The 22254-nt window shown below is 41.0% G+C and overlaps 2 protein-coding genes across 2 annotated transcripts; one reads left to right on the top strand and one right to left on the bottom strand.

Moving 5' to 3' along the window:
• Positions 1 to 1015: 1015 nt before the first annotated feature.
• MRPL47 (mitochondrial ribosomal protein L47) lies at positions 1016 to 12597 on the bottom strand. Its single transcript, XM_075266703.1, has 7 exons — positions 12483 to 12597; positions 12057 to 12199; positions 8459 to 8519; positions 7179 to 7275; positions 6012 to 6142; positions 3141 to 3236; positions 1016 to 2887 (listed from the first exon to the last, which is right to left on the bottom strand). Exons 1-7 carry the CDS (start codon positions 12578 to 12580, stop codon positions 2782 to 2784), a joined length of 732 nt encoding a protein of 243 aa, XP_075122804.1. The 5' UTR covers positions 12581 to 12597; the 3' UTR covers positions 1016 to 2781.
• A 360-nt stretch (positions 12598 to 12957) lies between these two features.
• Positions 12958 to 21318, top strand: NDUFB5 (NADH:ubiquinone oxidoreductase subunit B5). Its single transcript, XM_075266702.1, has 6 exons — positions 12958 to 13103; positions 15568 to 15653; positions 16020 to 16086; positions 17162 to 17223; positions 18488 to 18594; positions 21098 to 21318. Exons 1-6 carry the CDS (start codon positions 12983 to 12985, stop codon positions 21216 to 21218), a joined length of 564 nt encoding a protein of 187 aa, XP_075122803.1. The 5' UTR covers positions 12958 to 12982; the 3' UTR covers positions 21219 to 21318.
• The last annotated feature ends 936 nt before the right edge of the window (positions 21319 to 22254 follow it).

Here is a 22254-nt window from a genome sequence, read left to right as displayed (position 1 = left end):
TCCCGTGTTACCTACCCTGTGCCTCCTTTTTCCCACCACCCCATGCGCCCTTCCCTGTCTTACCTACCCAGTGACCCCTCCCCCCCCTGTGTCACCTTTCCCCCCACCAACCTGTGCGCACGGCCTCACCAAACCCCGGCTCCCCGTGCACCGATGTTACAGGTGTGCCTATGAGGGCCCCCTCCCGCGGCAAGCCATGTGCCCCCATTCCATCTGTGGGCATTGTGGCGGCCCTGTCCCCCTTCCAGGGGCCCCCGGGTTTACTTGCCCAGGCCCCCCCATCCCCCACTGGACCGGCAACCTCCTCACTTCCAACACCCCACCCCTCTCCCTTCTCAAAGTCCCCTAACTCGCCTGTCGTCACAACCCTTCTCCTGCGGCCGAATGACACTGTAGATAGTCCTGAGAAGACATCGGCGACATCCCCAACGGACATGCAGAGTCCAGAGGCCGCAGTCGCCACGGGACAGCAGGCCGAACCGGCGTTTCAGACCGCGGCGCAGGTGACCCCCTCTCCGGCCACGGCAGAGCACTGCAGTCCTGTGGTAAGCCCACACAGGTGGGGCAGCGTATGCACTTCTTGCTGCCCCAGAGTACAGGCGCTGGTTCAGGACGCTCTGGACCTCTAAGAGCTGCCATGTTTTTGTGGACGCCGGCCGATAGCTCCGCCCACATAGAGAAGCGGCACCTATCCAGGTGAGCTGCTGATGGGGCTGGGATGATGTCATCCCAGGTCCGAAAGCGAATTCAAAAGTGAAAAGCACCGGTCACGGGAGTGAATTGCGGTGGTGTACGGGAATTCCATGTAGCCTATCGTTCAATCCGGGACCTAAGGTATGTGTATGCACAATTTCAGCCAAATCCATTTGCCCAATATAGGTGTCATTGCGTCCCCTTTCCAACCCCCCTTATCCCCCCCCTTTCCTTTGCACCCACCCCCAGAATCCCGGCCTCAGCCCCCTCCCCTGCCTGGGGTTAGGAGCTAGGCCCGAGAGGGCAATAGGGAGTTTGTGGCTTGCTATGCTGAAAAGTGTGTGGGATTGCAGAGCTGGTGCTATGAGTTGTGGTTTTGTGGGGGTCTTGGCAAAAACATACGGCTGCGATTGTGACGAAAAGTAGCCTATCGTTCAATCCTGCCTAGGAACTATGTTTGTTGAAAATTTGAGCCAAATCGGTTGAGCGGTTTTTGCGTGATTGAGGAACAAACATCCAAACACACATACATTCACATTTATAATAGTAGGATACATGAGATGTATACTGTACATTGTACTGAAAATGAAAGCCACGTGAATATGCTGCATCTCACCGGTGACTGATGGCTCGCTGCTAGGTAGGCAGATACACAGCAACCCATCAATCACTACTGACACTGACCAGTGCTTCCAAACCAATACAGCACACTATTAGTCCACTGTATTTTTTCAGTGCTTCTATTAAAGGGATCCTATCATTCAGATGGCATTTTTTGTGCCTAACATGTCGGAATAGCCTTAAGAAAGGCTATTCAAAGGCTAACTTTAGATGTCTTCTCCGCGCCGCCGTTCCGTAGAAATACCGGTTTTCGCCGGTATGCAAATGAGTTCTCTCGCAACACTGGGGGCAGGCCCCAGTGCTCAAACAGCACTGGGGCGTCCTCAATGCTGCGAGAGAACTCTCCAGCACTGCCTCCATCTTCTTCAGGAATGTCGTCTTCCTGTGCCTTTTTCCGGCGGAGGCGGTGAAACTTGTAGGCTTCGGGCAGAGCTGACTGCGCATGCCCACAGGCCACAAGAAAATGGCTGCTTACTTACTGTATTTCTACGGTTCGGTGCCGAGGAGAAGACATCTAAAGGTAGGAGACAAATAGCCTTCCTTAAGGCTATTCCGAAAGTGTTAGGCACAAAAAATGAAATCTGAATGATAGGATCCCTTTAAACAAAAAGTACATGACTTCAATGCCATTTGAAGTCTCAGGAGAGTGGACTAGTCTTCATACATTATGCTGCCCTTTAGAAATCTTTTACTGAACCCACATATTTAGAAATCAACCACTCCCAGTTAGAAATCTACTTGATTCTAGAGTGCCACAAGCATTGTCTAGTAGAGAGAATGCATATATGGCAGTCACTTTAGACAGATCTAATTACAGAGTCGCGGAGGCTAGAGCTGTGATCTTGGTTGTATTTTAAAGCAAAGCATATTTAGCCTGTATCCCACCTAGACTTTGAGATATCACCGTTTAAAGCGAAGCTCCATATACATTCAGTTCACTTTAACTAGTGTGCAGAACACATGCAGCTGAATGTCTGCAGGGAGAGGAGAAGGATTTTTATTCTCCTGTCCATGTCACTTCTGTTGATCCCAGGGCAGGAGATATCATTGACTTTTGTTCATGATATAAGCACCCTCCCCTTCCTCATTATAAATCAGAAAGCATACTTGCCATTTAACCCCTTATATATTGTGGCCAATGGTGACTCCCAAAGCACGTGGCAACCCAGACAGAGGAGGAGTTCCAAATTGCAAGAGCGATGCATGGGGAGCTGAAGGTAAACCCCTACTGCACCAATTCCCTAACTTACATATTGATTAAAAGTGAAGTCTCTCCAGATCTACGAGTGAAAGGCATTACTAAGGTGTCTCGTTTACCAGTGCACTATGCTATATAAAGTAGTGGTGGCAGTTCAGTTTGCTTAGGGTGAGGTGGTAATATCCTTTTAAAAGATAGTTGTATTAAAAAAAATTTACATTTATATGCAAATAGAAATAAGGGGGTATTTATTTAACAAGTGACTGATTTTAAGATTTAGCTATGTGTGGGAACTTCTTCTCTAGTTTCTTTTGCCTGTCTCTTTCAGCATTTTTCTGTCTTGCTTCTTCTCGCAGCTGCTTCTCTTTCCTTAACCTAAAAGGAAGAGAATTTGAGAAGTTTTGTGCAAATTCTTGACATGCTATAAAGACACACAATCCAGAATATTCTGAAAGTTAAGATACATTGCTCTCATTTTAAAAAGACTGGAAATCTCTACCCATTATATACTGGGGTTTGATGTAGATACAGACTGATGTGATCCTGGAAAAACTATATACAAATATCATGATCACAATGTAACAATGCAAAATAATTAACATGTGGATAGACAGTCTAGTAAACTTACCTAATATAATGGTCAACGTATGGCAATGCAAAAAACTTCTTTGCCCGGTGACGTTTATTCATGTACCAAGGTATAGGCCATTCTTTAAATTTATGCCTGTACAAATATCAAAAACATCACAATGAAAATAAACACGAGGTTGGCTGTTATATCATCATACATTGTTATACATTGTCACATCTATTAAGAATTTAAGACGAAGGGTTCACAGCCCAAGTTCCACATATTAGATGCTGTTCTTAAATTGGCTACCTAGTATTAACTCTCACATAGAGTCAGGTAAGCGTGGTGCATGGAGGCAGACACAGCACTGGGGCCCAGAATACACTGCTCTCCGTGTCCCGTTATAGTACTAAGTGGTTTTAAGAGAAGCCAAGAGTCATCTTCACAAGTACCACTGTGAATTCCTGAACACTCTCGTGAAAAGCCTGCAAAGTAAAAAGAGCCACAAGAAAAAAAGTAACGATAGGTCCACACTAGCGTTGCTTTCTCCATCCAAAAAAAAAAAAAAAAAAAAAAAAAAAACTAAAAAAAAGTGGCTACCTGTGGACACCATAGACTGTAATGTCCTCCATGCAGGACTTTTCTCTTTAGGCAGAATCCATGGCTGAGTGTTCTATGGAGACGCCAGACAGATGTGAACCTAGCCTTACAGATGGACAAGCACCACATGACCAAGAACCAACTGCAGCCTGAGGAAACTACAAGGAGGGTGTTATCAACAGCACTCCATGAAGGCTTGGAGAGGTATAAGTCTTCTAGGCCTCCCACATTTTCTTGAAGGATTCAGTGATGCCCCATGAGAAGTCTGTTAGTTTATTGTTAATCTTTATAGTAGATTATTTACTACTTGATTTCAGAGGAGGGTTTTGTTGCCTCTCGAGCAGGCAAGGCGACAAGTATTAAGGTTTTCGTTGATGTATAACAGCTACAGAACTTAGTGGCTATAGTCCACAACAAATCCAAGGCTAATCCTCTTCAGAAACTGACATGGTGCAGAATTAAAAATCCACACAGGTAACTTTCAAAACTGAAAAGTTCCACAGTCTGTGAATAAAATACAAATTTATTTTTTTGTACAAATTTTATCCACCTGCCTGCTACATGCACTCTGCTCCACATTATCAGGAATGTATATTGCATACATCCTGTGTAGACATATCCTTAGCCAGAGAAACACCTTAGGCTTCTTTAAAGGGGTATTCTCATCTTCAGGATGTTTAAGTTGTCGCTTAAAAGGAAAGTAAACTTATGTATGCTATATCACTTTTTTTTTAAACTATTTATTTTCTGATTGTAGATTTTTTTTTTTTTTTTATAAATCATTTCGGTGCATGATTATGGAGGCTGCCTTCTTTCCTGAACATTCCCTCTGCTCTTTTAACAGCATTTAATGATAAGATATGTTTTGCAATGTAGTTATGGCAGTAGACAGCAATGGCATGTACTCAACTCACTGAGGTCTACAGAAGAGGTTATTAGACATATTCTGTGCAGGGATAGGGATTAGTGTCAGTAATGAATGTCATACATAGAGGTAATATTGTCTGTCTTGCCTCTGATGTAAATGAGGTGACTTCTGCAAAAAAAAACCTCTATAGAATTGGTACATTTCAATCTGTTGCTTTTAGTGCCCAGAATGAGGAGTGCAGGATAATTTTTTTTTTTTTTAACTCTTAAAAAATATTTAGCACAGAAAAAAAAAAAAAAGTACTTTTCTGGTGAGACATTTCCTTTAAAAACTAACAAGTGTTTTACCCAATACATTGCTTTGATCTTGGTCAGTTTACCAGATACTGCAGATTATGTCTCCTCAGCATTTACAGCTTGTTACTTAGGTTTCAGACCACTTCTGCTATTTAACAGAAGTGGCCAGTATAGTGACACCAGTCTTTTGTTTCTGCCCACCTCTAGTCTCTTCTCTTCAGCGAGACTCATGTCTAATGGGTTGCTTTGTCATCTCTGTAAAGTGCATTTAGTTGCTGAACCCTGATAACATCTAGAGCAGGGGTAGGGAACCTTTGGCTCTCCAGCTGCTGTGAAACTACAACTCCCAGCATGCTCCATTCACTTCCATGGGAGTTCCCAGAACAGCAGAGCCAGTAGGCATGCTGGGAGTTGTAGTTTTGCAACAGCTGGAGAGCCGTACGTTCCCTACCCCTGATCTAGAACAATGCTTGATCAATGCCTCTGTACGTTAGTTCACAGATAACAGCGTGCAGTTTAGTGTCATGCATGGGGCTGGCCTGAGTGGTCACTGAAACCAGGAAGTAGTGGGGAGAGGAGACAGGAGAGAAAGCCCTTTTAGGCTAAGGCCCCACGTAGTATAGACTAAAAAGACGTTGTAAGAAAAAAAAAAACTGAAGCGGAAACACATTACAGCATTTTTACTGCATTTTTGCTAAGTTTTTCTCCGCAGATTTTCTTCCTTTTTCTATAATCTATAACGAAAATGCCAGCGTTTTCGCTGCTATAATTGACATGCTGTGATTTTTGAAAACGCAGCTTTTTCACAACAGATTTTTTTCTGCAATGTTTCGATGAAATTAGCCAGAATCTCATTCACTTTGCAGGTACTGTAAATCGCAATGTTTTTTTTCCATGGTGTTTCTGCAGCCTAAGGCGCCATGTTGCGTTAATGCTATAAAAGGGATGGGAAATAGAAAGAAAGCTCTAAGACTTTCCCATTTTGCCCAACCCACTTCTACCTTTGGCTCAAAAAACTGCATCAAAATCTGTAACAATGAAAAACAAACAAACAGCTTTTCTACAATGTGGGCCCTTAGCCTTATAAGACTAAAGTTATTGCCCTCCTACAAAACGGAGCATGTTAGCTTATATCTGCAACACAATATTAGTGAAATGTTTTACCATGTTGTTTCCCCAAAACAGTCCTTTCTCCATTCTCCTGGTCTTGCTTTTTCCTGACCAGTCTGTAAGAGCCGAAGAGCATCTTCCCGTTCTCTAACCACCTTGTCTAGATTTTCCATAGATTTATCTACCTGGAGTAATTTTTTTTAGAAAAAGTTAGTATAGTGGGTACCCAAATATTTGAGTCAAAGTTCCCTACACTGTTTTGTACATTGAAACATACCGTAGTAGGCTAAAACTACATCCAGTAAATAAAAATTCTCATGACCCATGAAAGCATTTAAAATATAATGTGCGTTCCCTATAGATTAATACCTGAGCTTTGAAAGAAACCTAAGGGACATCATTAGGATAGGCCATCAATAGTAGATTATGTGGGTCAGAGTCTTGCCACGCAGGTACAGCGATACATCAATTGTTTACACTGCTTCATAGTTGTTGTAACTGAGCCCAGTACTACAGCTCAGGCCCATTCATTTGAATGGGAAGAAACTGAAAGAGATATGAATGGTAAACAAATGGGATGCCACACAATCAGCTGCTTCAAGGGGCTGAACTGAATGATGTCAATTGGACCTGCACTGATCCAATATTGATGGCCTAGCTTAAAGAGGTTGTCTGGGCAAAAATAGATTTAAAAAAAAAACAAACCAAAAAATTAATTGCACTCACCTGTCCCCAACGCTCCATGTCCTCATAGTGTGTTCGGGTCCTGCTGCTCTGATGTCTTCTCAAAGTGAAACTGCTCACCAACTGTGACGTCTCGGATCCATTCCGCTGATTAACCTCAGAGGTCATGTAACCAAAGGGGCCATTCAGAGGTTTCAGAAAGAGACCCTGGAACATCACTAGTAAGGGGCATTATGTGCACTTCTCCGAGGCTGCTAACTGGCCTCAGTGTTCATATGTGGCAGGAACTTCTGTCAGAAGACAACAATGGACCAGACCGAGCTGGGATGCTCCGGGGAATGAGGTTTTTTTTTTTTTTTTTTTTTTTTTTTAACTGCCCATGTTGATTTTAAAAATAATTTTGTGTCCATTTTTGCCTGAACAAGCATAAATCATCTATTTTAAAGAACTGTAACAGTAATTTTGCCCTTTTGCGCTACAGTCACATTAACACATAACTAGAATTCATCGTTAAATATAACATTTCCTTAGTCATACCTTGTAGAGCCGTTCGGGACTTGGCATGGATACTCTTTGCCGCTTGGACTCTTGTTCTACAGTCATCAGCATGTTCTTTTCTTTTAGCAGCACATACCTGAAAGCAAAGACATATATTACTGTGTCTACAATAAATGCAGCTTTATTTATAGTAAACATGCAAACAATGATAGCAAATCCACTTCCTTATAAACTCCAGAACACAATCAGTATTGTGCATTAAAAACAATCTGAAAACCTATACCCAAACACGAAATGGGGTAATCCTTCAAAAACAGCTCTATTATTTAGCATCTAGCTATTTAGGTCTTGTTTGAAAATTATCCTATTGGAAAATATTCCTAGAGACAGGGAGGGGAGCTATACAGAAAGAAGGCAGAATAGTTGGGTCAAGCTGCTGGATTTCAATCTAAAGTCTTTAAAGATGACATTTCATGTCCACTGTGATGTCCCGTGTCCTTTGTTTATGCCGCTAATTAGTCACTGCCCCCTTTTCCCTGAGTGTAAGCACTGTATCCAAAAATCCTGTATACATATCCTTGTCAAGTCAGCAACAAAGCTTATACGGCGAGGAGATGAAGCTAAAATACAGGAATATTAAAAGTTTCCTCCATACATTATAGCAATGCTAATTGACAATTTACTGTTACAGGAAATCTGTCACCAGATTTATGGTGACCAATCTTACAATGCAGTATAATGTAGTGACAGAGGCTGTGATTACATCTGTCTGTTCTTGCTGTAGTTTTCATAAATCATCCACTGACCAAGCTCTAAGTTGAGTCCTGTCTTTCATAGTCGCCGGGTGTCTCGACACCCTTCTGATACTGATAGGTAGCTTTTTCCCTACAGTATACGAAGAAAGCCATCAGTGACAGAAATGCCCCCTCCCCTCCTGATAATACTCCTCTATGGACGCGCACTGTGAGCAGAGGGAGGGGGCGTTCCTCCCCGCTCACACTGTACAGTGCGATAGGCGCTGCTGTAGAGAAGGACGTTCCTGACTAACTGTCAGAAACACCCTTCTGACTGTAAAGCGCTATGGTACCGGGACCGATAGCGCTTTACCCGGGGCACAGATCGGGAAAGCCGATAGTGCGCTGAATTCAGCGCACTGTTGGCTTTCCAGCAGTATATGGAACTGCCTGTGCCTAATCTGATGAAAGGTCCTTTTTAAAATATCTTGCCCGCCCAAAAAAATTACCAGTTTTCTTTATAGTTTCTCAATGTTTTAGTATTACATACTACTACCATTACTGGGCTATGTTTAGGTTACTAACCAAAGCTTGTGCAAGTCTTCACTACTTTTGCATCTTAGTTGTTCAATCGTCCATGAATCACCTGCAAACAATGACCGAAAATTACCCATCAAAAACTAAGTGAAGCTGGCTGATTTCAGAAAAAAAGAAATCAGAAAAAAATTGTAAAATGTACTAAATTATAAACAGTATGCATTAATGTTTGGCTAAAAAACTATTGTTGCAAACTGTGCCAGGCGGGTCATTCCGTGTCAAGTGAACCAATGATTTTTCCCTCTATATTTTTAATTCTTTTGAGATTTTGTTATTTGGTAATAGTGTGTCAGAGAATGCAAAATGTGAAGAAAAAAAAATTCTAGAAATTTTTTTGGATTTTTAATTGATTTTCAAAGTTCAGAAAAAGTGCGAATTTCTGTGTTGCCTGCCTTTACATTTCTCCTCATAACTTAGGCTAGAAAAAAGATAGAGAAACAAAATAAACGCCATTCTACTCAGAACTATACAGGCTTTCACCAAATATGTCACAAGAATATCTTTGTTAATATTTTACCCATGTGAACGCAAACGCAAAATTTTAAAACGCATTTCCGAAAAAAACGTTTTATTTAAAAATTTTAAAAAAATGCACATGGGCCTGCTATGCTCCGAGCCACATCTGTACCAAAATTCAAGTTGGGATCACGATGGGATAATATTTTAAAATTTAACTATTACAGTGTCATTCTGAAAATCTTGAATTCAGATCTGTTCAGATCTGTTGGTCTAAAAGTGTGAGGTCTATATGTGAGATATGTACAGAGAATGATCCACCTCACAAAATTGTAATGTTAACTAGTGTCAGACTAGCAGTATACAGGTCCTGTAATATGACACTAGAGTGGGACCATCTCTCTCAGAGGTGTGTTTCTGGTAGGACACTTATTGTAGTGCACCTCAGATAACCACAAGAAGGGAGGTTCCAATCTTCATGTTTGATGCATGTCCCTTATTATTAAAGGTAGAGTAGAGTAATTAATACAGAAGTCATGTTATGTTCTCATATTGCATTGCTCAGTATATGTTGATGCAGTCACTGATGTAAGCAATGACTGAGGACTTGATGCTAATGTACAATTACTAGGTAGTATGGAAGGACACTTATTGTAGTGCACCTCAGATAGCAAGAAGAAGGGAGGTCCTAATCTCCATGTTTGATGCATGTTCCTTATTATTACAGATAAATGTTAATAAAGATATTAACCACACCAGTGTCAACTCATTAGGTGTGCAACATATAATTACCAAATAATCCATGATTTTTAGATATCGCTGTATTATTTTATTATGTTGATGATAAAAGGCCAGTAGTTTAAAAATGTCCTATTAATTGTTTGATTAGTTCGTATTTTATAGAATGAGGATTTATCTACTGGACTATTTTTCTTAATAAATTACCGTATTTTTCGGACTATAAGACGCACTTTTTTTCCTCCCAATATGGGAGGAAAATGTGTGTGCGTCTTATAGTCCGAATGCAGCGTGTGCAGCGTCTGTGTCCCGTCTGTGCGAATGAAAAGAAGAGCAGCACGGTGCCTGCCTGCTCTGCCCCTCCTTCCCTCTCTGTGTCGCGTGTTTGCAGGAGCGAGATCTGAGAGGCAGGGAAGTAGGGGCGGGCCAGACAGGTGAAGGAAGCGTGGTTTCAAGCTTGCCGAGAAAACCACGCCTCTTTCACCCGTCTGGCTCGTCCCTCCTTCACTGCCTCTCAGATCTGGCTCCGGCAATGAAACCACACAGACAGGGAAGGAGGGGCGGGCCAAACGGGAGGAGGCGTGGTTTCTCGGCAAGCTTGAAACCACGCCTCCTTCACCCGTCTGGCCCGCCCCTACTTCCCTGCCTGTGTGGCTTCATTGCAGAAGCAAGATCTGAGAGGCAGTGAAGGAGGGACGAGCCAGATGGGTGAAAGAGGTGTGTTTTCAAGTTTGCTTAGAAAACCACACCTCCTTCACCCGTCTGGCCCGCCCCTTTTTCTCTTCTTACATAGCTTCACTGCAGGGTGTCTCTTTCCATCCATGGATGAGATTAGATAGAATAGACAGATAGACAGACAGACAGACAGATAGATAGGAGATAGATAGATTAGATAGATAGATATGTTCAAATCACCCCCATAGCCCTACAATACATATAAAACAAAAACATTACTGTGAAACACATACACATTTGGTATCCCTGTGTCCGAAAGCCCCCGGTTCTATTTACATTGGTGAAATATTATATTATTAGGTTATTAAATATTTCACCAATTTTTTTTCCTTAATTTTTTTTCCCTTATTTTCCTCCTCTAAAACCTTAGTGCGTCTTATGGTCCGAAAAATACGGTACATGTTTAGTGATATAATAAAAAACAATTGTTACATGTAGAAATAGGTGTTATAAATATTGGTTCTTGTACTCTTGTTAACATATAATTAGGATGAGACTATCGCACTTGAGGATATGAGCAGCTTTTTTCTTTCGGTTTGTTCAATGCATTCAGGTTGAAAATTGCTGAACAAGTTGTGTTCTGATGATAAGATGTATTTGTTCTGGCACTTACAATATTTGTTTTTTATGTTTTTTTATTGTTGCATATAAATGTTGAATTCAGCAAGTTGTAATTTGAAAAGAAAAAAGGAAGAAGCTCACACAAACATAAAATCAGATGATTCAAGGCTTTAAAAAAAAAATTGATCCCAATTTGGTCCCAAGTTGAAAACCTGTACAAATATAACCAAGAACACAAGTAACACAAATGCATTTTTTCACAATTTTAAAACATACATTTTTTTCACAATTGCGCATCAAAATTTTGAATTTGATTTCTCCAAAACAAAATATAAAGAAACATCATCTTGTCACATATCAAATGAAAGCCTGTACCGCTCTGAGAAAAATGATGCCTCTCCCACCTATTTATCTTAATTCTAGCCCAAGATATGTTAAAAAATGTAAAGCCATACCAGGCCAAAATTCACACTTTTTCAAAACTTTAGAAGTCTATAAAAAAATTAACTGATGAAGAAAAAAATTCAAAACTTTTTACTTGTAATTAACTTAAGTTGTACTTCATAAAAAATAAAAATAAAAAAAATCCAAAGACGTCAGGTAAAAAAAATATTCCTATTTGGATCACTTGATATGGAATGACCCAGGCATGACTTGATGTAAGAAAACATTCAAGCGAATTAGACAAAATTTATCACGTACCATTCTGATAGCAAGAAAAGTAAAAAATGTACAATGTATATAGGCTGCTCAAAATGAAATATTACGGTATTGTAGGCTATGTGAGATGATCTCTCAGCACAGCAGTGTAGTATTCAGGGAAAGCTGTGTGCCAATGAACAAAATAATAAGAATGTGATAATAATAAGAATGTGATAACAATAAGAATGTGAAGAATAAGATCTCTGATGTGATTGACACAAAAGGTTCCTAAAGGACCCCCTTTCCCTACAAGGTTCCTCATGGGGCTTGACATTTTTCAGAGTAAACAGTACTGCATGCTGTACTATCTTGTCTGGCAAATGTGATGACGCCAGCAACACCGATAAGAACAAATTCCATTAAAAAAAAAACAAAGCGTAGTTCATCTACTCACCAGACTTCACAGTCCTTTCTCCCCAATTTTTAGGGTCATCAAAGAACTCCTCAAGTCCTCTCCGAGCAGCCGATAAGTGAACATATGAACACTGGTGCCAGGAAGTGTTATCACTAGTTCTTTTAGCCAAACTATTGAAGACACTGGAATATACAAAATTAGATGACGTCATATTAGGCATGAATAGCATGCATGTGACTGTCATGGCATGCTGGGAGTTGTAGTTGCTATATATAGTGTTTTATCATTGAGGAATACGTCATCCATAGAACACAATAGGCTTATCAGACAGTAAACCTTATGATCAGAAAATGCCATAAGCCTCGTGTATAGAGAGGTCTGACTGAGGGCGAATGTGAAAGGAGCAGGCTGAGGATGGAGACCGTTCCCCAGTCCTCACAGGACGGATATACATCGCCCTCCTACCTGGAGAAGCCCCCCACAGTCCTGACATTGACGTGCACCGACACCTGACACACAGTCCTGCAGCCACTGAGCAGCCCTCTGACAGCGGACGTCGCCATCTTTGTCAGGGACTCATCTCCCACAATGCCCTGAGACAGGAAGTCAGCGCAGACAGTGTATAACTGCGAGCATACAATGTCTGTACTCCTATTAGTAATACAGGTGTAGGGGGCACAGGAATGGCGCAGAACTAAAGGGGGATTTATAATGACACGGTAGTAATATGGAAGGATGTTATTACATCATGTTACATGTGTATATATAAATCTCATAAAGTAATTATATATATATATATATATATATATATATATATATATATACATATATACGCATACATTCACGTCACAATAAGAGTTATTTATGTCCCCAATGATCAGAGGGCACCGCGCACTAAACCTGTCGCGGGGATAGTGCGTCATGACAGCGCTGCCCACAATGCTGCGCGCCTGCCCTCAGTAAACATGGCGGGCATGAGCCTTCTCCGTTCGGCGGCGGCCTCTCTGGTGAGCCGTCTGCAGCCGGTGCAGCGCGGTGTGCTCGGGAGAAGCGCCCTGCTGAGGAGTGCGCCGCCTGCCGCTGTGGGTAAGATACTATGTGCCCTGACAGGGCAGAAAACATGTCCGGGGTGACCTTGGCAGCAGGCTGACATTGAGGTGGTCTGTCTACAGGACATCTTGTACATTCATCCGTCACAAGGCAGGGGTTTAATGTAGGAGGGGGGTCGACAGTCCTGTTGCTTACTGTCCCCCTGTATGGTAGTAAGTTGGCAGCTGTTGTGCCCAGTACAGTCAGTGGCAGTAAGTGACAGGAGGGGTTACTGGAGGACACATTTATAATAGGAGGAGAAGCTGCATATAGGGAAAGAATAAACTCCCCCCTGAGCTGTATTAAAGCAGGAATTCCCTCCACTTTCCTGTGAAAATCCTGCAGATGTGTGGACTATGTGACCTGGCCGGCAGCTCTAGCCCTACATGGCACTGCCTTGATATTTTGCAGGTTTGCACCGCTGACAGACATGACCTGTATTTCTAGATTACGTGTATTGCTAGAGTATGCTGCAGGTTACTAGGAAATGCAGTGCAAACAGCGGCCATGTGTACATGTAGTGCTATCTGCTCACAGCAGGATTTACAGCAGAAGTAGGTGAGGAGACTGATATATACTGAGTAATGTAGGAAATCGACCATTGTAATGGCTTCCTGTGCTTAGGAGTCCAGTGCTTGTTCCTACTAAGTGATTGACAGCTATTTCTATGCACAGACATACAGGATTACATGTGAATCAAAGAGCAGGACGGCCTACTGTACTCCTAAGTATAGAAAGAGAAGAGATATCTCAATCTGCTCAGCGCCTCCTTGCTTTGGACCATGAGGACTGCATGTACAATATGACAGATCCCCTTTGTTATTTCTGGACTCTCAGAAATTTTCTTTCAATATACTCGCCCAGTTCTATACACATTACAGCTGTGTGCAATTCTTTATACACAGGTTTTTCTTTTTTTAATAGTACATTACAAAGGTTATTCTTCCCTGAAAAAACGTTATTAAAAATAGAAAACATAATTTTAAAGAGGATCTCTTCTGTCCTCTAACATTGGCAGTGTTACATACTGATGGAAAGCTGACAGTGCACTGAATTAAGTACATTGTCAGATTTGCTGGTATGTTCCTCGGTTGCAGAGACATTGGTTCTGTTAGTTTAGGCACCAATATCACTGTACCATCAGAGGGGCTAGCCTCACAGCTCTACATCATTGCTGGCGCACACAGTCCCAAACCCCCCTCATCTCCCCCGCCCCCGACAGTACACTCCAATGTGGGGAGTGTGTTCCTTACTGCCCAGGTAGGACGCTCAGCTGTGAAGCTCCTCTGACACTGAAGTGAAATTGGTGCTGAAACTAACTGTACCAATATCTCTGCAACCAGGGCACATGCTGACACAGCTTATTTCAGTGCACTGTCAGATTCACTTTTTTGGGAAATTTTTTACAAAGAAATCTGTTAAACCTGACATTGCGGTGATAAGGGTCAGGGGACAATTGTACACATCAGGGAGAGTGTTTACCTACATAGGCAGTACGGAGACTTACAAGTCATTCCTGCTCCGCTAGGGATTCTGGGTAAAAAATATGCAAATCTATTCCCCAGGATGGAATTAGGAGAACAGTGCACTCTGTACACCACCCTATAGAGGGCAGCCTCCTTAACATCATGAACGACTCAGTTATAAAGTCTTTTTAATCATAATGTGGATTTAATTGCCAAATCAGTATTTCTGTCCCAAAAGGAACAGATTCCCAACTATGGACAGCGCTGTTTCGGCCTATTGGGCCATCCTCAGCATAGCCTAGGGATACTGATTTGGGAGAGTGAGAGACTATAGACCAGGGTCAGGGGACAATCGTACACATCAAGGAGAGTGTTTGCCTACATAGGCAGTACGGAGACTTACAAGTCATTCCTGCTCCGCTAGGGATTCTGGGTAAAAAATATGCAAATCTATTCTCCAGGAAGGAATTAGGAGAACAGTGCACTCTGTTCTCCTAATTCCATCCTGGAGAATAGATTTGCATATTTTTTACCCAGAATCCCTAGCAAAAGGGGAAGCAAAAGTAAACAAGCTTGAGGGGAGACAGCATCTGTTATGATGTTCACAATAAAGTCAATGGAAACGGCCCCCTCCATCTATGTCCCTGACTCTGCTACTGTTTATGCCTGATGCTGTCGCCCTGTGATGGATGACAGCAATGGATATTAATAGTGTTAGCACGAAGTAGCCTTAATCAAACCTAGGAGTACGTACAGCCTACAGTCCTCCAGAGCATTTTTTGCTTTGGAACACTGGGTATACCCACATATCACACAACCCATGAAATGCTGATCAAACAGCCTTCTAACAAAGAGGGATTTTTTTAAAAAACAACAATAGTTTAAACTGCTGTGCAGAGCTAAGGGGAAAGGAAATGTAATAACATGTGTGACTGACACCTTATACGTTGCTATTGTAACTTGTAACATAATACATATTTTATATCCTTCTGTAGTGCCTGTTCGATTTGGAAGCCATGGAAAGAGGTTGTTCGTAATCACACCATCTGCATACTATGACTTAAGATTTCTCAAGCTGTTGGTAAGTCTCCTGTTATCTTCCATTCTCAGCTAAGAGGCTGCACTACTGACATCAGAAGAAAATACAGTACTACTGAAAATGGTGGACTATCTATGTCAAGTATAAAAAGCTAGAGGTGGTGTTTCATTTGAGCCAAATGCAAAACTGTGGCAAGGGATATTTTTGTGACTGCTACATACAGTATATACATATAAATGTGTGTGTATATGTATGGGCATCCTTTGGGTTTTATTTTTGATATAATGTCACTAGCTACACACCAAAGTGGCAGCCTGTTGTGAATAAGATATAGGAGCACATCACTATGTAGCTTCACATTCTGTAAATCTGAACGATCTAAACTGACAGGAAATCTTTTGTTCACAGAAATTCTATACATTGCTGACAGCCGTGCCCGCAGGAATAGCCATTGCACTCATCAACATCTTCATTGGTAAGACACTTCTTCATTTTTTGGGAAATGTTTTAAAAAGAAATCTGTTAAGCCTGACATTGTGGTGGTGTGCAGTAGATTTGGGTGACAAGCTATTTTTATTTTCCATATGGCAGCATTTTGCCATATGGAAAATGGGTTTGTCCACATGAACAACTTACTGTTTATCCACAGGATACATGTCTGATTGCTGGGTAGTCTAGGTAACTGATGGAAATAGAACAGCATTGATCTCCACTATCTTCACAATCCTAGGTCTCGGCACACAGGTAATACTGCTTAGCCAGTAACTCACTTCTTGTGTGTCAAGACAGGACTAGTAGGGAAAGACCAGAGGGGATTTGGTAGAATCAGAAAGGGATCGGTGAGGTGAGCACTAATTTTTTTTTTTCTCTAGATATACCCAGTTTGAACTTTTTTGCAAACTTTTTCTCCCCACTAGAAAATCCATTAAGGGTATGTTCACACTGAGTTTTTTGCAGGCGGATTTTGAAGTGAAATCTGTCTCAAAATCCTCTGCAAAAAATGTCTCCCGTTCATTTTAATGGGAGTCCCTCACCTTTTTTTTTTTTTCTTCCCCCCACTAGTGATTTTTTTTCAGCTAGCGGGGAAAAAAAAGCGGCATGCCCTATCTTTCCACCGCCGAGTCAGCCACGGCATCCGCGGTTCGAGACTCACTCCTAATTAGGCCCATTCATCCAGGCCTAATCAGGAGCAGGATGTCAATGCAATGCAGCTAGCCACGCAGAAAAGTCACAGCAGAAGGTTTCCGCCATGTGAAGTTACCCTAAGAGGTATCTGAGAGACTAGTTCCTCTGGAAAGTTGTCATTTGGTGGGTCACTATTAGCTGCTCAGCTCAGAATACCTTCAAAGCAGGGATATATTAACTGTAAACTAAGGATTTCATTAATGGTATATTTGTAATGTATATCGAGCTGGACAATCTTCTTAACAACTGAGCTGTGGATGGGCTCATCTGCCCGTCAGTTCACCATCAACTTAAAATGAGCAATTCTCTTATGGATATTGAATGTTCTTCTAAAGAAAAATATATTATAATTTTATTATTATTAGGACCGGCAGAATTAGTTGAAATTCCAGAGGATTATGTTCCAGATCCCTATGAATACTACCAGGTACATTCTGCATGATGTGATGAACTATGTTGGCTACAGATGTCATGACACTACTTATATGGGGACTGAGAAAAAGAGCTGATACAGATGAACGTATTATCTGTGTATTTTAGCATCTGTATTACAGCTCTGCATCCTTGCCTGACTGTGGACCTTTTTTGGCTCAGTACACTTGCAGTCAAGTAAACATGCAGTAATAAAGAAGCTCTGTGACATCCAAAAAAGTGTTTTCTTTGAAACGGCGCTCCGTGCTACAGTCGAAGACAATAGATCTTGTATACCATGAATTTAACAACTGTTTTCTGAAATGCTGACTAAAATAAGCTTTGCTTTAAACATTGGCTGACTGGAAAACCAGGCTGTCTCTTTAAAGTTTTCAGTTTCACCTATTGCTCTACACTAAGGCTATGTTCTCACCTGTATTGGAGACTCCGTTGTAGTGTCCGCTAAAAGTTGCCAAACCAAAAAGTTGTGCGCACACACGTTTTTTATGTGTCTGGGGCTTTCAGTTTAAAAAACCCCAAACCATTACAGTCAGTGGGGTTTGTGAGTCTCCATATACGTCCGTTATTTTAGTTGTCCATGTGTCTGGAACAGAACAATGGACACTTTGGCGCAAATGTGAACGTAGCAGTATTCCTTATGAAGAAGATATATGCAGCAATTTACAATCCGCAATAATGCTGCACTTGATTGCTGTAGTGCAATAGATAAACATTAGACCTTATTCTCAAAAACAGGAAATGTATGTAAGGCTGAGACCCCACATTGCGGAAACGCAGCTTCTTTTGTTTCAGATTTTGCTGCGTTTTTTTGAGCCAAACCTAGTAGTGGCTAAAAAAGGAATAGGAAATATACAGGAAGCTCTTACACTTCTCCCTTCTGCTCAATCCACTCCTGACTTTGGCTCAAAAAACCGCAACAAAATCTGCAACAGAAAAGCTACGTTTCCGCAGTGTGGGGCTTCAGCCAAAGGTCTGTTTTTTGCCTTATTGACATGTCTTGGGAAGTCTCCCTAAATTGTGCCCTGATACTTCACCACTTGCTTTGATGTAACAATTGTGTTGTGCTATACTCAATTTTGCCAGTTTCATTTATTTATTTATTTTTTAATCTTTCTATTACAATGTACCATTTAGCTACTGTAAATTACTAGAAAGTGCACATAACAAAAATGGGTTACTGTACCCCTAAGGTGTGTCCTATTCTGCAAATATTGGGCAGGCTTATAACAACTCTAAGGAATTTCATGCTTTCTTTTTAGCATCCGATCACCCGTTTTCTTGCCCGCAATGTTTTTCATGATTATCAACAATCCTATGAACAGGAAATGTCTCTAATTCATGTTGAGAATGAGAAACGTATACTCAGGTATGTATCAGACAATATTTTCAATATGTGACTGTACACACAAAGTTGTTAAAGGGGTTCACCAACTCTTTAAAAAAGTAAATGTATTCACTTCTCCCAGCCAATCACCAGGCTCATGGAGGATCGCTTCACAAGTGACATGTCAGTGCTGAGTCTAGTCAGTCAAGTGCTGTTTGTGTAGAGGTCACTGCTGAGACCTATGATTAACTGCAGAGGTCACCAGACCCAAACAGGACTTCACTGACCTATAGCTGAGCCTATAAACAGGAGTAGGAGTTGCTGGAAACTGAGGACTTCGGGAGTTGAATAAACTATTCATTTCACCCCCCATTTGTTGCACATATTTACAACTTGTAAAAGTTGTTGGATAACCTTTTCAATTTAACTATGTTTGTTTTGTCATTTATGTGGTTGTATATGCATTTATACACGTTTTAGGCCAACTTTCTTACTTATAATATAAGTCTTGGGGTATGTTTATGCATGTTGGATTCGTATTGTGCAAATCTGACATACATGGTTGTGCAAAGTGGGGAAAAAAATCATATCAGTATTTTGTGTGATCATTCTGTCTTCAAAATAGCATCAGTTCTTCAGGGAGGTTGTTCCAAGATCTGTGGATGTAGGCTTGCTCACATCCTTCCGTCTCTTCATGTAATCCTAGAAAGACTCTGTGATGTTGAGATTAGGGTTCTGTTGGGGCCATATTATCACTTCCAGGACTCCTCCTTCAATGTGTGATTGCACCAAATATTGATATGATTTAGATTTCTCTTTTGTTCATTCACTTTAATTTATTTTGTGATAATTATCAAAACTATTAACAGTTCTGTAGTAGAAAGCATTCTGACATTGCAACATTTTCTCCATACCTGCCTAAAACTTTTCCACAGTAATGCACATTTTACTAGGCTTTGTTTTGGATCTCTGCCATTCAGTGTATGTGCTGTGGGGGTGCAGGAGATCTACACAAAGTTTAGCCTTGTTCAGGGTGTGATCAAATCGTCGCATTTCATTCTGAAATAAGTGGCATGCTGCAATAGCTACTTATATTTATGGCAATAGTACTAAAAATTTGCCTGGAAAATTTCCGTTGCATGTGAACAGCGTTGCAGAATCCCCATTCCCCCGCATGGGATGCAGATTGTTTCGTTTTGGCACAGAGAATACATGCAATGCTCTGTGTTAAATCTGACACTTGTAAACATACCCTTATAATTGTAAGTGCTGATAGGATATTGAACTACATTTGTTAGCCCAGCAGCTGAATAGGCTTGGAAAGTGACAGCTGCTGACATGTTTTTTCCACTTCTCTCGCCAGGTAACAAATGGTGCATTACTCTGTGGTATATATTAGTTAAACAGTTGTTTAGGGTGTTGTACAGGAATATGGTTTTTATGGCCTATCCTTAGGACTTCAGTGGGTGCTGAGCTGCAGTAGTGGTATGCAGCCACTACACTGCGTCCAGCCCTGTGTTGTATATAGTAAGGGTCCCAGAAGCTGTACTATAGACCTGATGGGAATTCCCCCCCCCCCCCATCAATCAGATATTCATGGCCTTTCCTAAGGATAGCAATGAGCAGGTAACCTCAATATCATCTGACTGTACAAAAACTGATATCGTCGCAACAAAGGATCAAAGTCAGGAACAGCAAAACAGGCAAATTATAAAAATATATCATTGATGGAAACCTAAATATCATCAGGACACCATCTTAGCAATGTATAAAATATGCAAATCCTGTCATCATCATTAGTTAATAATCATATTTCAATATATCAATGGTGAACACTAAACATCGGACAATCTATTCGATGCTAATAAAGATACTGCATATGCTGGCCAGTAGATAACGTACCTGATCCCATGATGTAGTGCTCCAAGCTGGTATATCAGTGCTAGTATCCAATCTTGACGTTTCTCCATTCCAGGGCTTTATCAGGAGGTGGATAGTGTAAAAAACTGTGTATAGTAAGTGTGATTAGAAGAGGATGGTATTACTCCATAATAGCACCAAAAAAGTCCAGTAACGCGCATGCGCTGACCCAATGAGCCGTGTCATGATGATGTGCCTTGTCACATGACTGCTGTAGCGCCCCCAGATATCGCAAGACCAGAGCGTGGTCCTGTTGCGTCCCACCTGCCAGAGCAAATACACAAATAGTGCAACACCAGCATATGGAACTTGGGACTGCTTCATTAGTGTCAAACAGAGTTCAATATATAAATACTATATTTAAATACATAAATGATGATAAAAAAAATTATAAAAACACACATGAAAAATTAAACGAATACAAAAAGTATGAAAAAAAATATTATGTGATATGCAGAAAACGTAATTAAAGTGGTAAGTCTAATAATTCTAATACATGATAAATGTGCAAATGCTGGATATATATTTATTTAAATAGTATGTACTCTTATACATGATGAAATAAATTTTAAAAAAAATCATGCGTCTTAAACCCCTTAACTAAGTTCTTTGAATTTAATAACAGGTTATATGAAAATGCAGCACGTCGCTCTATGAGACAGAATGGAGATGGTCCATGGTATCAGTATGAAACATTGGATAAGAACCTCATTGATAATGCACCTAAGGCTGAGCCTGATGAATAGCGCTCCTGACTGCTCACTATCATTGTAAATCTTAATTTCACATGTCAATTTATTCTTATGTCAACTTATTCTGGTTTCAAATAAACTTTGTACCAGCAAAGAGTAGTATTATTTGAAATACAATAATAATGGAATACAGTTGGTCATTTCTTTCAAGTTGTAGCATTTTGTGGTGTAGAGGTAACCTGAATAAGCCCATAGACTAGTATTACAAATTATTTACATGTTATGTGGGGAAAGGGGTGTTGGTATGTAAGGGCACATTCACACGGGGCAAAAGGGGGCGGATTTTGACTCAAAATCTGCCCCCTCACAATAGAGGTCTATGTAGACTGCTGGCGCTAAAAAGAAGCGAGCTGCCCTTTCTTTAGGCAGATTCCGCGGCTGGGCGTCCGCCTCACGACACCTCCCTCCGGACTAGGCCCATTCATTTGGGCCTAATCCAGAGCGTAAAGCCGCGCCAGAATGTGTTCACGCACAACCCCGTGTGAAATAGTCCTTTATTTATTTTTTATTAGAGGATACAAAGCAGGTCACTGCATAAAAATTTTCAGATCTTGCCTCCTTTTACACAATCCCATGTTTGCTTTTTGGACAACCCACAATGCCTCCTGTGATCCAGAATATCCCTGGTCTCATTACATTAATTTCCTTATATAAATGACATCCCCCTTAAAGAGGACTTTCCATGTCCTTGTTAAAGTGCGTTTTTTTTTTTTTTTTTTTTCTTTCAATTGTAGTTTTTAGTGAAAATATATTTTACAAACAAAACAATATAGGAACCCAAAAAAGGAAGTGAACTGAAAAGGTAACAAATATGTATCAAAACACAAATCAATAAACAAATAGTACTTACTGTAAGGTGGAGGGGGAGGGAAAGAGGCGGCAAGGAGTCAAAGACCATGTAGAGTGCAATATGCGTCCCAGGATGACCACTCAGTGTTATGATTGAGAGAGGCAGTCAGGTATTCCATACTGCGGACATCCTTCACCTGAGCAATGAGATCTGGGCCGGAAGGAGGAGAAGTCAAAAGTG

This window comes from Leptodactylus fuscus, chromosome 3 (genome assembly GCF_031893055.1).
Source record: "Leptodactylus fuscus isolate aLepFus1 chromosome 3, aLepFus1.hap2, whole genome shotgun sequence".
In the NCBI taxonomy this organism is placed as follows: domain Eukaryota; kingdom Metazoa; phylum Chordata; class Amphibia; order Anura; family Leptodactylidae; genus Leptodactylus; species Leptodactylus fuscus.
The sequence above is the reverse complement of the archived record's forward strand: the minus strand, read 5'-3'. Positions and strand labels throughout refer to the sequence as shown.